Here is a 17199-nt window from a genome sequence, read left to right as displayed (position 1 = left end):
AGTAAGCTGGAGCAGAAGCAAACTAGAAAAAAATGTAAATATTGCCAGCTGTCTCTCCAGGACAACGCTGCTCTGATTAATTTATGATGTTTTCAAAGAAAGATGGTGAATGTTGCACCATATTTGAAAAGAAAAGGTTAAGCAGAGTTTAAAAAAATGCACAGCAGAGTTCTTAAAAAAATGTGCTTTGCTTAGTTTTGAGCAATAGAATGTTTAATGAGCAATAATGAAATGAATTAGTGCTGGCTTTGATAGCTCCTCCATCCCACAGCCCCGAGACACAGAACAAAGTGCAATCAGCTCCAGTGCTGGGCCAGGCAATGGGAGGGTCGAGCTGCCTCCCCTTGTTCTGAGCTTCAAACGCTGCTGCTGCAGAAATGGAGAGCAGAACGAACGAGGATTTCAGAGCCTGCCTGCCTCCCTCCAGCTGGGATCACCACAACCACAGCCCTGCTGGCAGGAGGGCAGCAGCCACGCCAATCCTGCCCTTCCCAGCTGGATTTCTGGGGGGACAGACTGGCTGGGGGTTATCCGGGCTCTCACAAAGCACCCGCTCCTCAGGGCATTCACAGAAGTGTCTGCTCAACTCTTCTGTCCTCATTTCCACCTCCAGCCTTCCAGTGGGGGGAAGGATCTTTTTTAAACATTTTAAAATGATCAAAAAGGACTCAGGCACCAGATCCAGATAAGCAAAGGCCTGAGCAGTGCCACTGAGCGGGGCTGGATGCAGGGACAGTCTGCACACTCCTGGGAGCACCCAAGCCCTGTCTCCGAAACCAGCACTAAACCAGACATGCATCTCCTTGCTTCAAGAACACAAAAACACAGCCAGTGTGGTGCCAGGCAATGCCTCTACACAGAGAGTTATAAAATAAAAGGATCAGCTTTCTGAGTCTCCCTTGTTTTGTAGTTTTGTTTCTTTTCCCTTGTGACTTTGCTGTGCTCCACTTTTCACTTCTTTAACTCGAGTCAATTTTTCCCTCAAGGTAATTTGGTATGAACAGTCATCTTCCTGCAACTCCAAAAATATTTTCTTTTCTTTCTTTCAAATGTCCTTTCTTCCCTCCTTCCTGCAGACCAACTGGTTTTCCAATGGCAAGAAACTGCCAGCGCCTATTCCAGGAGAGTGGGCAACAAAAAACTGTCAGCAATAATGACTGGGGAATTTTTCAAATAATGCCTTTCCTGGACAATTATTGAACATTATCTGGAAAAAGAAATCAACTGATTTTCTTTTCACCTACCTGCTTCACCCACAAACACTTCCACTGGTGTGCTGGTAGGGCTCTCACCAATTACATTATATGCTGTCATTAGTACTTCATATCTCTTGTATTTCTTCAATTCTGAAAAGGTAAAATATTACATATTAATATTATATATTATGATTTATACTGTATTACAGCTATCTTTTAGACTCCAACACCTCTTTATCTCCAGACTTGTCTCTCAGAATAGAGCAGTGGCAATAGAACACTACAATAGTGCAATGTCTACTTCAAGCCTTCCTGAATTCACACATCACAACAGTATTTGCATCATTTTGAAAGACATTTGTGATGAAATGGCAGGATTTTCCAGAGTTTCCTCACAGTGACACTCCAGTGAGAGGAATAATAATTTCTCTCTGTTTCTTATGGATAACTAACCAGAGGAACATCTCTAGGTCATTTTTAAGTACAGAAAATGGCAGGATTTGGCTTTGAATGTCACCATAAGGTCTCATTTTGACCTGCACTGGTAGGGAAGAGCCTGGCTAGCATTTGCCTAATCCCTGGGATGCTGATTTAGGGGGAGCATTTGGGAACTGCACTGCTCTAGAACAGCTGAAGCAGGTGCACAGGGAGAGTGCAGTGGGGAATCTGGACCATTCCAGGTCCTCCACAGGGATCTTCTCCTCCAACGTGACCACAGCCCAACCATCAATCACAACCAGAAAAGAGAATTTGAAGGCTGGACTCCATTTGGATACCAGGCAACAAATTTCTTTGCTGACACAGAGAAACTACTCTGACAGATGAGGCGGGAGAGTGAGAGAAGCGTGAAAAAATCTAAAAACCCCAATTGTTTGTGGGTAATTAACAGATGCAACAAGGGTGGAGCAGAATCACATCAACGTCATTGAGGGAGGCAGCGCCTGAGTAGTTTCAGATTTTGCATTTTCAGGATGAAAGAATCAATTCTAACAGATAAATTTATCATCTACAATACTTAACAGGGAAATTAGAGTAAGAGAGCAATCAATAATATAAATTGCCCTATTTAAATGAGCATTGAATTAAGACACGCATGGCCAGAGGTCCAAATTTCTCCGTTTGCCAATAATTTTCCCTGCTATCTATGAATCAGAGTCCCCTTAACACAGGGCTGACAGTGTGCCATTGGTTTGGTATGGTTCAAAAAGTCTAATTAGGCAAGTTTGTCTAATTTCAGTGTCCCAGAACTGTTTATAAGTATTGTGCTCCAATATCTAACTGTGACTTCAGCATCATTCCCCAGTCTCTGGCATACTGTAAATTATACCTAATATAGCCCCAATTTTTTAAATGTCATGTCACTAAATTTGGATGGACTGCAAAAGATGGAGCAAGCAAATCAGAAATAACAGTGCTGAGTTCATAAACAAACAATAGCAAGATACACACGTATAGTACTGGGCAGCTTGCACAGGGAAACTGTTTTTTCTGCCATGAGAAGTCACAAGGGAGATTTTAGTGTTAACTGGATGTGGAAGAAAATGGAACACGAGAGTTCATGCATGCAACTTTCAGTGGGGATCAGGCTTCATTTTTTCTTTTTTTTAGTCCATCACAATCTGTGACTCAAAAGCCTTGGGCAAAACCTATCTAGCGAACCATCAGCACCACAAAGCAACTTGCCTTTTAACTCTGTCGAATGTTATTTTATTCATTTCCAATTGAAAACACCTCTGGAGATGCACATAAATTCATTGGGCCCTTTCTAAATTGGCCTTGTACTCCATGGAATGCCCGAGCATCGCAATGCTTGAATCATAGGACTAATGATGTGATACAGCTAAACTCAGATGGACTGCAGAATATATAGCAAGTGAATCAAAATTCATTTAGCATCAGCAATGCTGGGTTGTTACAGTCACTAATGTTTTACCTTCCCAGCAGCCACATTTTTACAACAGCTACCTACTTGCATCATCGATGTATCTGGGTGTAGGGGAAGCAAAAGGCTTAAAGAAAAAGAAACTGGAGAAAGCCAGAGTCATTAATCTGTGTTGATTTCTGCTGGATCCACGGAGGAGAGCCACAGGAGTTTGCCCATGGTACATTTTGAACCATTACAAAGAGTCTCAACTGAAGGCAATGTGCACTTACGTGTTAATTCATACGTCGTTAATGCAGAGCTGCTGTTCACTGTCTTGAAGCTGCTTTGGGCTATTCAGGGTAAGCAAAGCAGAAAGCTTGTTACAGTGCAAGGAAATAGTTATTGCAAATGATGTACAGCAGAGACAGAGGCAAATGAGGCAGCACACCCATACACAGTTTAAGCTTTAGGAATATACCTTGAAGGGCAATAAAATCACATCACTCTCTCGTAACACATCGAGAGCATCTCGCCCACATGGGGCTGTTTCATTTCCTCCTCAAACAGAGAGCTCACAAATACACAACACAAAGATGTTCTGGCTTTTAGATTAAATAGAACAAATGAGTAAAAACGAAATGATTTCTAGGGGCGAAAGCTCACAGTGGTGCATTACATGCTGATTTCTCGAGATGCAAAATTCAAAACCTGAAGAGCTGCAGAGTGCTGAGCTGGAAGCTGGACCACAAAGTGAACACTTACATCAGGGCAGGACCTGTTTCTTTAAGCGTGAATTTGATTTCCCTGAAATTGATTTCACTGAAAGAATTCAAGATTCCTGCTGTGAGTGAATTGTAATAATATGCTAAGCTGTGCAAAACTGTGGGTCAGTGAGGAACAGAGGTGTTCTAAGGTGAGAATTATGAGGAGAAAGAGGGAAATTTAGCTTAAAATACATTTGTCTCCACCCCTTGCTCTCTCTGTCTCTTGACTCCCTGGAGAGGTGCAGCTTGTTTTTTCTCCTCTACAGTAATTAGGAATATAGCTGCAGGGCCAGACAAAAAGAGGGAAAAGACAAAACTGGTTGGTTTCACAGGCTCCCCATCTTGTGAGAGCATCCAAATTCATGATTTCATAATGTACACTGTCAGTCATTCAGTTTTTGTCTGAGAAAAACCCTTCTGCATTCCTACACCTATGAGAGCTTTACATCTCTGTCCTGGTTCAAGCTGCTCAGTCTGAGAAGTCTCAATTAGCTCTGACCACATAAGTGAGGTCAGAGTTAGAGGCTTACTTTATATTTAATGCACCTACTTATCCACACCCACATTAAAATTCACTCTTGCTTTTGTAGAAATCATTTCTATGGGTTCAGGAAAGCATAGCAGATGATATAAGATATTAAAATAGTCTCACTGAACCCTATTCTGCTGCTCTTGGAGTATTATCTTATTCTGAATATTCCAGTGACATCGAAGAGGACAAAAGCTGGTCCCTACATGAGCACATCTCATTGCTGGACTTTATTTCTCAGGCTACTGAGTGTTCACATGTCTGCCTCACATCATCTTATTCTGCCTATTCTTCTCTCTGATTTCCTTTCTAGCCTTTATCTAAAAAGCCTTTCATTTTTTTCTATTATTCCTCTCCCTCACCACCTTCTTTCCATGTGAGCCATAAATCCCAGTGACTAAAATGGAAAGCAGGCACCTAAAAATTCTTGCTCATCTTTGCTATTTTCTTCTAAAATGTGGACAAGCACTTTGAAATTATAAAAATTCTATTTTAAAATTCTCCTCAGCTGTTTTCCTCATACTGTAAAAAGAAAAACAAAACGTCAATTATAAAAACTATTGAAAAAAAACAGCAAGAAGGGAAAAAGTTGCCAGCTGAGGAAAATGAAGTGTCTCTTGTTTGAAGGCAGAACAAAGTGTACCAGGGTAATTATCAAGTGGAGGTAGGGGAAGCAGAAAATCAGAGGGTACGTGGGGGACAGACCATCAATTCCAGCATGCTGGCAGAGATCAGCACAGACCATTACAATGCTGATCACACTCAAGTCACTTGCATTTTTCAGCATCTTCAGGCTGATTGTGTAAAACCTGAATTATTCCCCGCTCTCTTAGACTTACACTTTATTTCCATGGGGTAAGAGGGGTGTGCAGTGCCTGGTGCAATGACAGATTACCACGGTGGGATATTTTAAGGTCCAAGGCTTACGTGTGAGCTCTGCTCTCAGGGCTGAGGGGTTCTGGATGGTTTTGGATTCCGTGCCAGCTCCGGTGTCGTAGTCCAGCTCGCGGTAGTAGATGCGATATCCCAGCAGGAGCCCGTTCACGCTCTCCATCCTGGGGGGCTGCAAAACACCCACGGGAAGAACAGGCTGGTTAGGATGGGCATGGACACACACGTCCTGATCGCAGGACAGTCTTCGTTTGGCATTATTTTACTGAAAGACTGATGATCAAATAAAAAAGAAAACAAAAAGGAATAATAAAAATTGTTCTGGCTTTGATTAGGAAGACAAAACTAGTTATTTATAATATCTATATATATAATACATAGATATTATAAATATATATATAAATATATAGATAAATATAATATTTATCTATAATGACAACCTCATAGAGGCATTTAGAGAGAAGTTACAGTGTGATGGGCTCTGGTGTGGGCACAGAGGAAAACCAAGGGCTCCTCCATAACAGCTCAGAGCCGTTTGGCACATACAGCCATGGGATGGCTCAAATATGAGTTTTTTTCTTTCAGTATCATATTGGGAGATGCTCAAGGACAAAACATCTCAGCAAGGCTTCTCCAGAAGCCCCTCACATCCTCCTTCAGCTACGGATACACAGCTGGCACACTGGAAAGGAGATTTGTATCTGGGTGGCTTGCTTAGGTAGAGACAAAGGGATTCCTCATGTTTTGAAAAAAATTACTTTCCTGAGTCTAATGCAGGATAAGAACTGTAGAGAAGAGATGCCTTGAGCCATTTATCTTCTAAAGATTCTTTAACTGAAATTTAAGGGACTGAAAGTATAAATGAAAAGGGTTTTAATGATAATCTTGCCTTTAATCCAGAAAAATCCCTACCAGCCTTGAGAACTTTACTAAGGAAAAGCATTGTGTAAAAATTAACTGCTGGTGTGAAACACTGTCACAATAGAAAGTAATGCCTCATGTAACTTTAATGAAGAAAGTAAGGACATCTCGACAGAAATGAGGAAGATCTTTGGTAATTCTGCTTCCAGAAATGACATGAATTTTCCATTACTCCATTACAATGGCAAGAGGAGGGAGAGAACTGTCCTGTCCCAGTGCCAAGGAGCTTGCTTTGGGTGAGGGCTGAAGGAATGAAGTAGAAAGACTGCAGTTCATGGAAACCAAAAAAAGACAATTACATGAACCAGAGCATAAGGAAACTACACCTGCTCCAGGAGGAAGCTGCCTTCTTTGGCAGCTGTCCTGCACAGAGCCTGCTGAAAGCAACCCAGACCCTCCCAAGATTTCACTTGCTCTGCCTGGGTGGAGATATCTTATTCATCATTTCATGCTCATCGTGGTGCTCCATCCTCTGGCAAAGCTCTGACCACCTTTCACTGTTATTAGGGATCTGAGTGGAGAACGATGCTGTGGGTACAGGATTGTGAGGGACCTCGAGGGCCATCAGGGCTGGGAGCTCCCCATGCAGAACCCACCTGCTGAAAGCTTCTCTCACAGACAGAACAACCTCCAGAAACCAGAACAACCAGAAATGGAGCTGATTCTTCAGCCTCCCAGTATTCCTGATGGAAGCTGTTCCCAGCCTCACCACTCGGGCAGTTAGAAACATTCATTTAATTTCTAATCTAAATAATTCATAGCCAGTTTCTAACCATTTGTTCCTGTGCTAACATTGCCTTTTGGGTTAAATTGTTCTTCTCCCTGTGGGGTGTTTACTCCTGTGATGTATTTTAGAAAGGGCAATCATATTCCCTCTACGACTACATTTTACAAGGCAAATAAATCAAGCTCTCGTACAACAGCCTTTCCCAGTCTCAGGCTGAGAGCCCCTTGTCCAAGGGACTAAGAAAATAGACCAAATAAAGTGCCAGGTCCCTCCAGGGCTGCCCTGTGATGTTACTGCTCATGGACCAGCTGAAACACTCTCCTGTGCAAGAAGATGAGATGGGGTTACTGGAAATTATCAGTAACTCTCTCCTGATATTTTCTTTTTCCTTTTCCAATCTTTTGCCTTTTTGTTTTCTGTCTTACATTGAAGTTACTTTAGCCCCGATGGTGCCCTTGTAGAGAAGGGCTCCACAGCACAGCAGTGTCATTGCCTACCTATTTTAATTTTTCCTATTAATTAAGACTTTTCCTATTTTAATTACGAATAAACTTTTTTTTTTTTTAATTTAAGAGAAAAAAAAAGCTGAAGTGGAATATCCTGCAGAAGTCTAAAAGGAAAACCCTGCTGAAGCTGAGGAGGAGACTGTGACTCCCTGCTCTGCCATGTAACTGCTTTACAAGTAAAGCTTTATTTCGCATTGTGACTCAACACTGATGTTATTGTTTTCATATAAAACAATATATAAAAAGAAAACATTGCTTTCTTATGCTATCATGTGATTCTCCATCTTTTCCTTCCTTGAGATTTAGGACAGGAAAGCTCAGAAAATAAATAGCTTGCAAACTGTCTCTCTTTTTGCCATGGAAATGATGATTTTTTCCTGGAAAGGGTACTCTGCTAAAAGGTCAGGTCTTCCCCTTCCTATCTGTCTTCTGTGGACAAAACTCTGCTTTTGATGTAATGGATTATTTAGGATTTTGTAGAAAGGCCTGGGGGATCTGCTGAAATAGGTAAAATGGTTATGAGTGGCAGCCCATAATGTTGTACAGAAGTAAGAGAAACATCCTTGTGCTGTTTCTAAAGAGAAATAAATAAATAAAGACTGAAATGTAAGTTTGAGTAATTGTTATCTCTAAGGTAGAAGCAGAACAGTACATGATCCTGATGTTAAGTGTAACATCCTCCAGAACATTTGAAATAACCCTGCATTATTGATACAACAGACCTCACTGGAAATTACTTATTTTCTTCCTCCTTTAAATTTAAAAATAATGGACTGATTGGACGAAGCAGCTGAAAGCCCAGATAGTGCATCGAGAATTTGTTTTGTGAATTATTAACACAGCTCAAAGTTAAAAATTTAGCTTTGCTTGGAAATCCACTCTCCCATTTAGCTCGACTGCTGTTTTCAGTTTACATTATTTCTTAGACACTGCTGTGAAACTTCCTCGTAATTGGAGGCTATTGTGGGACTTCAAGATTTTTGTTTATTTGAAAAATATAGTACGGTTGAATTACCAGGACCTATTAATATACATGTGGTAATGACATATAATCGCCCACAACTCCCTTGAGATGGCTCTGGCACAACAACCCCATTTCACTTTCATGAAATGAAAAGCATCCAATTACCTAAACAACCACCTATTTCACATTAACTACACACCAGTAATCAGTCAGCTGGGGGAATGTTTATTTCTGTGGTCCATCGTGCCTCACATCCTCTTTGTCCTCTCTTTCTGCCCATTTTTCCCCTTTGCTGGGGGCTCTTGTAGGTGGGGAGGTAGATTTGCATCTCTCCATAATTCCTCTGGCAAAACTGCTCAGCATCTCTCCTATTTGCTCAAGATGCTGTAAGCAACTCTGCTGCTCAACACTCTCCTGTGTGAGCTGGGCCAGGCACCCAGCAGCACAGCCAGGCAGATTTTCAAGTGCTGCTGCACACCAATAAACACACCCTCATCCATAAATTTTTCTTCCAAAAATGCAAGGAGTCCCATCTGTACTGTAAATGCATATGTACATTTTTCACTGTAATGCAATCTGTCCAAAGTCATCCTTATGATGTTTGGGGGGCATTGTCTGGGGAGCAGGGTGGGCAGAGGCTCTCCAGGATGGGTTGTGGATAATGTGCAGTGCCCCACTGGGGTCCCTCTATTAATGCCCACTCTGCAAAAAGAAACCTCAGGCACTGGATCACAAAATGTTCCTGCATCTCCCAGGAGGTCAGGATTGAGAGATAAAGGAAGGCAAGGAAATGCCAATATAAAATGCAGACTTGACACAAATACTTCCCCATCCAACCCGGAGTGACTGCAGAGAGCTCAAACTTCCTTTCTTTTCTCTGAAGAAACTCAATGTTTCCCTCTCAGAGTCAAGAGGGCATGTGGAGCTCCTCAGAGGTATGAATGGGATCTCAGGCACTGATCTCAGGCTTCTGATCATTCCAGCAGCAGGAGGAGGCTGTGCACAACGTGAGCTTTTGATTACCTGATCTTACCAACACCATCTCTGTGGAGTATTTTCTGTGTAAAGATGCACAACCATGGAGAGCAATGAAAGGGCAGAAGAATCTGACAAGAAACAATCTTGGACATGGCTACAGGCACTCCTTTACCAGTGCCCCAGTGAGGCACAAAGTGAAAGCAACTGACAGGAATCTCCATTCATCACTAAAATTTATGCTAGATCAGGTAAATAAGGAAGTAGCTGCAGTCCTTCAATGTTAGTACAATACCTCCAGCTCAAGAAAATGTCCCTGGCAATGTACCCTTAAATTCAACAAGTTAAAGCAACCAAAAAATTGTTCACAGGAACATCAGAATTTTTCATTTACCTACCTGCCACTGCACAAGGACAGAGGAAGTCGTGTGGGGAGTTACTAACACAGAGCTGGGTGGTTCATCTGGAACTAAACAAGAGAAAAAGAAAACAAAAGCAGTTACAGCAAGAGGGTGGAAAAGGGACAGCTTTTCTTTCATTCAAGTTCTTTTTCCTCACTGCTGAAGGAAATCTAGCCCAGCTGCTTCATGGTGGGTCCCAAAAGCAGCGTGGTGGATGTGGATGCTGCAGCCCAGGGAGAAGCCAGGATCTGCTCTTACATCCCCTGCTCCACCTGGGGCCTTGGCAGCTTGGGCACAGCAAGAAAAGCTCAGGGCATAAACCTGGAGGAAGCTGCAGCAGCCAGCTGCTCACAGACCACCAGATGCTCATCTGTAAGGAAGTTAAACCAGTTGTGTGCTGGCTCCAAAGGGTGAGAAAACTGCACCCTGAAAAATTCAGGAGATTTTTTGCCGCCTTTGGGGCAAGCATGCCTTGAATTCAGGAGTTTGTGTCACATAACCACACATTATTTTAGTCAGGACAGCTTGATTTACCACAGGTTAACCCTTGCCTGTGCCCAAGGCCTGTGGCACTCCCAGACACCACACAGCAGCTCAAAGACACCAAGCAAAGGCTTATCAGGAGCTCACAGCTCTCCACAGTGCAATGCTCAAGTGGCAGCACTGGGGCTGCTCAGCAGAATAAATGCTCAATTTGTTGAGGAGGTGAGAAGCTTTCACAGATTTTTCCCAGCTGTGTTGTGAGGAGGCCAAGCACAGCTCTGGATCCACTGTAGCTAAATTCAAAGAGAACTTAAAATGAAATTTTAAATTCCAAACCAGTGAGTCAGTGCTGCCTCATTAGCACCTGTTACAGGCTGCACTGACCCTGCTGCTGCTGTGCAGGAAGGTGGAGAGTCAGGATGCCTTTAAGGGGCTGCTTAGCACATTGGTCAGGTATTAAATGGGTTCCTGTTTAACATCCCACATCCCTGAGCTCTGTCCTCTCTCTGGTCTTCTGATTTCAAGATCACATTCCCTGGCAAAATGGCTTTCTATTATATGCCAGTGTAATTTCTAACTCATCACTCCTTGCAGGAAATAATTCCTAGCACTATATATATATTTATATATATACACACACATAACCATAGAATCATTTCGGTTGGCAAAGACAGCACTTCCTAGCCCACTGCTAATTCATGTCCCCAAGTGCCACATGCACATGGCTTTCAAATCCCTCCAGGGATGGGGACTCCACCACTGCCCCAGGCAGCCTTAGCCAGTGCTTGAGGAACCTTACAGTGAAGGAATTTTCCCTAATATTCAATCTAAACTTCCCCTGCTGCAACCAGGCCATTTTCTTATGCCCTACCACTTCTTATTTGGGAGAAGAGATTGACCCCCACCTCATAGCACCCACATATATATATATATTTATCCATGTATGTATCCCAGGATTACCCAATTTCCCAGGGTAAAAGCAGGTACTGATGCTTTTCCTACTTTGCAGAGTTCCATTCTCCATTCAAGACATCAGAGCTACTTCTGCATTCAGGCATTGACTTTATACAATCAAGGAATTAGAAGCTGATCTCTAAGGCTAAAAATAAAAGCCTTGTCAATGTCATTCACAGTTTATTAGTCCTGATCTGCAGGATTAAATGCTCATGTTTCCAGGAGCTTCATACTCTTTCTTACTTATACCTCAGCAATTTTGCCATTCTGCAGACTGACGTGGATTGTGAGGGGAAAACAATTGAAGAAACTTCTTCAAATGTATGCAGGGCTCTACATTTATTTTTAATGCTCTCTTGTAAATTATTCAATTTCTGCAAAGATAATGGTTAGTGAAGAGTTTGGAAGCCAATCAAACGAAGTTTAAATCCATTTTGAGACTCCTGAAAGTATGATTCATTATCAGAGGGCACGGCAGGACACTTGAAGGCTGCCTGTTAACTCAGCCGTATCTCATTGCTACCTGCGTCAACTTCCTGTGGACAAAACTGCTTTGGCTGTTGGTTTTCACTCCAGCCTCCTTGGAGAACACCCTGCAGTGGCTCCAGGAGCCCCGGGGAGCCCCCAGTGTGCCTCTCCTCCTCCTCCCTTACCATCCTGCAGGGTCGTGACCGCCTCTGTCTCCGCGCTGAAGTCGCTGTCCCCGATGTCGTTGGTGGCCTTCACTCGCAGCTTGTAGGAGGTGAAGGGGTTCAAGCTGTGGAATGGGGAAAACAAGGCTGAAAAGGGGATGAAATCTTCCTCCCTCATCACAGCTTGCCTCCACAGAGAACCTGCCCACCAGAATCACTGAGAAGTTTGTGTCCTCTCCCCATCACCTCTTCTTTGCAGTCTCCCCCATCTGCCATCAGCACCTTCCCAGGTGTCCCCTGCCCTGAGTTTCCAGACACAGTAATTTATTGCTGAATAAATGAGACCACCAGAACACAGACCTGAACCTGCATCTCATTGAGCAGCCCACAACTGGGGCTTGCTATCTGAGTTCTGCATGGCTGTGCAGAGCCTGGCTTTCAAGGTGCTCTGCTGAGATATCCTCCAAAGCCATCAGGGCCAGCCCATCTCTGAGCATGGATGGGCAGGACAGGTGGGGAGGAGGGAGGAGACGTGCCCAGGGTCAGCCAGGGCCCAGCAGGCTCTGGAATTCAGAGTGCCAGCTCCTGACTAATCCCCTACACCACACCACTTGATCAGTGCATTTTGCTCCTGCTGAATCCCAAATTAATGCCATTACTTGGATTATTTAATAAAGACTGCGACAACAGGTTCCCTGCAGCTCTTTTATCTATGTGGTGCTTTCAGATATGCAAAGAGTGATTTCCAGCTGACATAACCTTGCAAAGATGATTCTGGCTTGGCTTGGCAGGGGAGGTGAAGGGGAGGCTGCCTTTGGAGTCGCAGGCAGAGGTTTGAAATGCAGAGCTGTAACTTACAGGGGATTTCACTAATTAATTGGTAGTGTCTAACCATCCACTGGCAGATGGAACACTGACTACAAACCCAAGTTACTTGTAAGGAATGATTAAACAAGAAGGATAATGCATTCTGATGGGCAGCACTCTCACATCTATGACTCTTCTGGACTTCCACAGGAAAGTGCTTTTAGCAAGGGGGGAGGAAATCTCTTTTAGTAGTCCACCCTATCAGGACAGAATTACTTACCTACAGCAACTTGATTAATGTGAATCATCCTTTTTGATCTTTTGTTTTCAGTCATGCCAATGTCAAGTATAAGTGACATAGATGGTTTTCTTGTTTTTGCAGGTTTTGACTGGAAAGATCCTGGCACACAACCAGTGAGCTGCCATATACCACAGCCACTAATGCTTTTAATAACAGACCCAAAAAATCTCTATCTGAATGCTCGGAATACCTGATTCTAAAGCCTAAAGCTCACAGCCTTTTAGAAATAATCTGATTTGTACTGGCTCGTCAACAGAGGAAATGGACAGCAAAACAAGTACCTGCTCGTAGACATTCAATTACTTCTGCTGATGTTACAAGGACTTTAATTACACCAGTATTGCAGAGGATATAATGAAGCCTGAATAACAAAGTTTAAACATTCTGATGCTATCTATAAACTTCAGTATGGAAAATACAGATAAAAATGGTTCTCATTTCATCTGGAAAAGCTTATATAGAGATAATTGCAATGCAGCATTCGGAGTGGATTTTAACATCAGTCACTACTGAAAGGATTTTTAACTAGTTGTATTTTACAGAGCACTGTGTAGCTACATATGATTTAGCCTGAGTAGTGTTATCTGTGGTGTTGAGCTTCCAGGAAAGGCTTCAAAAAGATGCACTGCAGTCTAACTTTAATTAGATTTATTGCATGACCTTCAGCAAATCTCTCAACTGCTGTTCACAACACCACCTCTAAAATGGGAGCAGCGGCCTCACTTAACCTCTCTCCCCCAAAAAGAACATGAAGCTGAGCGAGGCTTGTTTTGGTTTCCTAACCAGTGGGAAAGTGTGGGAATTTCTGTGCTAGCCTGGGTTCACGTGGTACCTTTCGATCAGGCAGGATGTGGCCTCGTGGCTGATGGAGGAGGAGTAGGTTTGCCAGTCCCCGTGTGGCAGCTCCCGCACTTGGACTGTGAAGTATCGGATGGGAGATGATCCATCGCTGCCAGGGACCCAGGTCAGCACCAGGCTCCGGGAGGACACGTCAGCCTGGGGGGTCATCACCTGCCTGGGAGGTGCTGGTCGCTCTGCAATCAAACCATAATTTAGCTGCTTTGAGAGGAAATTCAAAACAATGTAAAATGAGACAGCCTGGTCAGACTTTCACAGTGGCAAAGCCAAAGGGCATTGAATGTTTGGATTTGCCACGTGATGTATACAACTATCCCATTCCTTAACCTTCTACTGCAAGGGGGAGCAGTAAAACTGATTCTTATCTGCCTGCATCAAAGGTCACCATAGGATATAAACCTTCCTCACAGCAGACCTCAAACTTGGGGGGGTCTTGACCTGGCCGGTTAAAGAAGAATCATCAGGACTGATAGCCAAGCAAAGCAAGGCAATCTTTAATGAAACTCAGCTGTGCTTCTGGCTGCAATTGCTCTTTTGACAGAATCTGTTTGTAAATCAGCTCCCTTTTTAACCTGTTCTTACTCCTTGGTACCAGGAACTCTGTTCTCTCTGTGCTATGCAGGGTCCTCTTCCCCCTGCTGAGGCAAGAGGAAGAGGTGGGCAGGAACAGGCTGTTGTGTGGCAGAGTCCAAGCACACAGAGCTGGTGCTGAATTCCTGCACCAGGCAAGGAACCAGGAGGCATCAGCAGCTCCTGGTGCTGCTGCTTCCAAACCCCAGCCTGGAACCAGCAGAGCTGGGGCTGGAGCACCTGCTGCAGGTTCCTTCCAGAGCTCCCCAACTCTTCCCTTCACACCCACTAACCTTGAACCTGCAAAGTCAAACCAGGCAGTGCTGAGGGAGATCTCTCCAGAGTAATTACCCTCACACCTCCGGGATGAGCAGGGAATGGCAATGCAGGTGTAAGCATGCCAGCCCCCAACTGTTTCATTACAGATCTCCTTTCCCGTCACCGCGTCTCTGCACTCCATCGATTTCAATAGAGAAACTCTATAGAGTGAGGAATAATTGTTTAATTGTTTATCATGAAGATTATTGATTCTGATTAAAATGTGTGGCATGTAATAAAGCAGAAATTGATTGGAGACACCGCAGTGACTTGCTTTTGAGAAGCAATTCAATTCAACTTCATCAGCACTTGTTTCCATAAACACACCTCTGCCTGCCTGATTCCTCTCAGCTCCGTGTGGCCAGCGCTTCATTTCCCTGCCAGCCCCTACAACCATTTCCTGCATGTTTTGGCATTTCTCTGCAGCCTGCTCTCGCTGACATCAGTGCCCAAAGACTTGTAAGCTATTAGCTGGAGGAAGCCCTGGGTGCCAGCAGCCTGCGAGCAGCAGCACGACGCGAAAGGTCAGTGCCTTACACTGACAGGCAGAGACAGGGACGTGGGGTTATTCCATGCCAGGGAGGGAGAGTCATGCAGGGATTTTATACATTCTGCTGATAAGCTCTGCACTTTTGGGCAGGTCAGATCTTGCAGTCAGTCTCCCATGATTTGGTTTCTTTCTGCTGCTAATGGGAGATCTTAAAATCTCCCGTGTTGCAGGATATACTCCCTGACTGTTTGTACAAACCCATTAGTATAAAGGGTTTATTTATGGGAGTTTAGCCACAAGCAAATGCAAAGGTGAGACTGTCAGTGCAGGCTTGAAAGGCCACATGACTCTATAGACTACTTTTAATTTCTTGCTACATTTCAGTTTTTTAACTCAGTTCTGCCCTGATCACCAATGTTGACTATTCTGAAGTGTAGATTCAAAGCACTGCAGGAGAAACTCTGGAGAATACAGCCACAATATAACTTGGGATCTATAAATCACAGGCACCACTGCAAAATGTAAAGATTTACACTGGGATTAACCAAGGATTTTACAAGGGCAAGAGTGACTAATTTTGTTAATTTTCAAGAGAATTTTTGTGTCTGTCTACCTTATCAAAGTCTATGAGGATTTTAAATACATCTTTGTTAACAGGAATTAGATATCTTTTCATTCTAGAATATTTATTGTCATATATACACATTTCAGGTTAATTTATTGTTAGCAAAATAGCTGCACTGGATAAATTTCTTTATCATCCCCTTTTATAATTCTTGCAGATGTAAGAAAACACTTTGTTGTCCTTACACTTTATATGAGATCAGTAACTTGTGGTTCCCAAGCACGTAGAGACCCAGCAGAGTTGTCCATCAGAAAGAGAAAGGGATCATGTTACACAGTGATTTGGGTACTCAAGATAACCCTAAAGCATTGATAGCAACAAGGGGTCACTGTTCCCACAGTGCAGCTGGGAGTTCTGCCTTGAGCTGTTGTGCATCCTTGTGCACAGTCTGGGGAAGCTCAGCACATTTTATTGAGCAGGAGAGGCTCTGAGCTTTGAGAATTCACATTTTTTGGCATGGTGGGTTTTTGTTGGAAGCCTCTACATGTCAGGCTTTGAACCTCTCCTTTGACAGCAATCAGACAGGGTGGGAGAAACCTTGAGCTGATAAATCTCTTTGATGGACAGTACCTTTAGCAGAGGCACTTCCAATTTCCTAATACATCTCCAGAGGTTCTTTCTCTGAGGAGTGCACTGTTATGCACTGGGAAGGCTGCACATGACCTGCAGAGCTTTGCCAGAGCGAATTTTAAACCCAACCAAACAGGCCAGAAGTAGCTGAAATGCATCTCACAGGCTTTTGCTGCTGGTAGCTGAACATCAACTTCCTCTCTTCTTAGAAATGTTAAAAGAAAAATAATGAGGAAGACATTGTTGGCAAATACAATGGGAGATCATTACTTTTGCAATAAATGATGTGCAAGGTGTAGAAAGGACTTTAAACAAATGATTGCTTATCAGGAATATTTTAGGAATTAAAAGCAAATGCCATTTGTTGCATTATAGTGCACCAAGAGCAGGTCCACAAGCACACACAGAAATTCTAACAACAGTTGAAAGATGTCTGTGGAGGTCTGGCCTGGTGACCTGCTGGAGTGTGCTCTTCTCTGAACTGTGACTTTTATAAGGCATGGGAGTTGTATGGTTCTAGATTTTGAGGGAGAATTTTACTCAAAAAATATCAATATCCAGACATTGCACAAAACCCAGTGGTGCTGGTAGAGTTACCCTGGCTTGTTTTGATTTTGCCAGCTCAAGAGACCAGATACATTCTTTGCAGTGGATCATGACCTATGTGCAAGACCAGAGAAAAAACCACACTCTGGTTCTCCACCAATATCCAGCAATATATTCTCTTTTAGCTCTGAATAAAAAAAAAAAAATCTTCATGCACAAGTAGAAAATGCAAATTTTTAAATGGAAGCTCTACAGATCAGTTCTAAAACTGGAGGAATGAGCAGTTCCTTGAGCCAAAGCATTAAAA

General features: G+C 43.2%; 1 protein-coding gene across 5 annotated transcripts in view; it reads right to left on the bottom strand.

Moving 5' to 3' along the window:
• The window catches only part of SDK1 (sidekick cell adhesion molecule 1), a 387510-nt gene that overhangs the window by 48095 nt on the left and 322216 nt on the right, over positions 1-17199 (bottom strand). For all 5 annotated transcript variants that reach the window (XM_064725525.1, XM_064725524.1, XM_064725523.1 and 2 more), the window contains 6 exons: positions 13748-13949; positions 11829-11932; positions 9736-9806; positions 5281-5416; positions 3351-3410; positions 1245-1346 (listed from right to left, as the gene is read on the bottom strand). In XM_064725525.1, coding sequence (XP_064581595.1) covers positions 1245-1346; positions 3351-3410; positions 5281-5416; positions 9736-9806; positions 11829-11932; positions 13748-13949 — 675 coding nt within the window. The remainder of the gene's footprint in view (positions 1-1244; positions 1347-3350; positions 3411-5280; positions 5417-9735; positions 9807-11828; positions 11933-13747; positions 13950-17199) is intronic.

Source organism: Zonotrichia leucophrys, chromosome 14 (genome assembly GCF_028769735.1).
Source record: "Zonotrichia leucophrys gambelii isolate GWCS_2022_RI chromosome 14, RI_Zleu_2.0, whole genome shotgun sequence".
In the NCBI taxonomy this organism is placed as follows: domain Eukaryota; kingdom Metazoa; phylum Chordata; class Aves; order Passeriformes; family Passerellidae; genus Zonotrichia; species Zonotrichia leucophrys.
The sequence above is the reverse complement of the archived record's forward strand: the minus strand, read 5'-3'. Positions and strand labels throughout refer to the sequence as shown.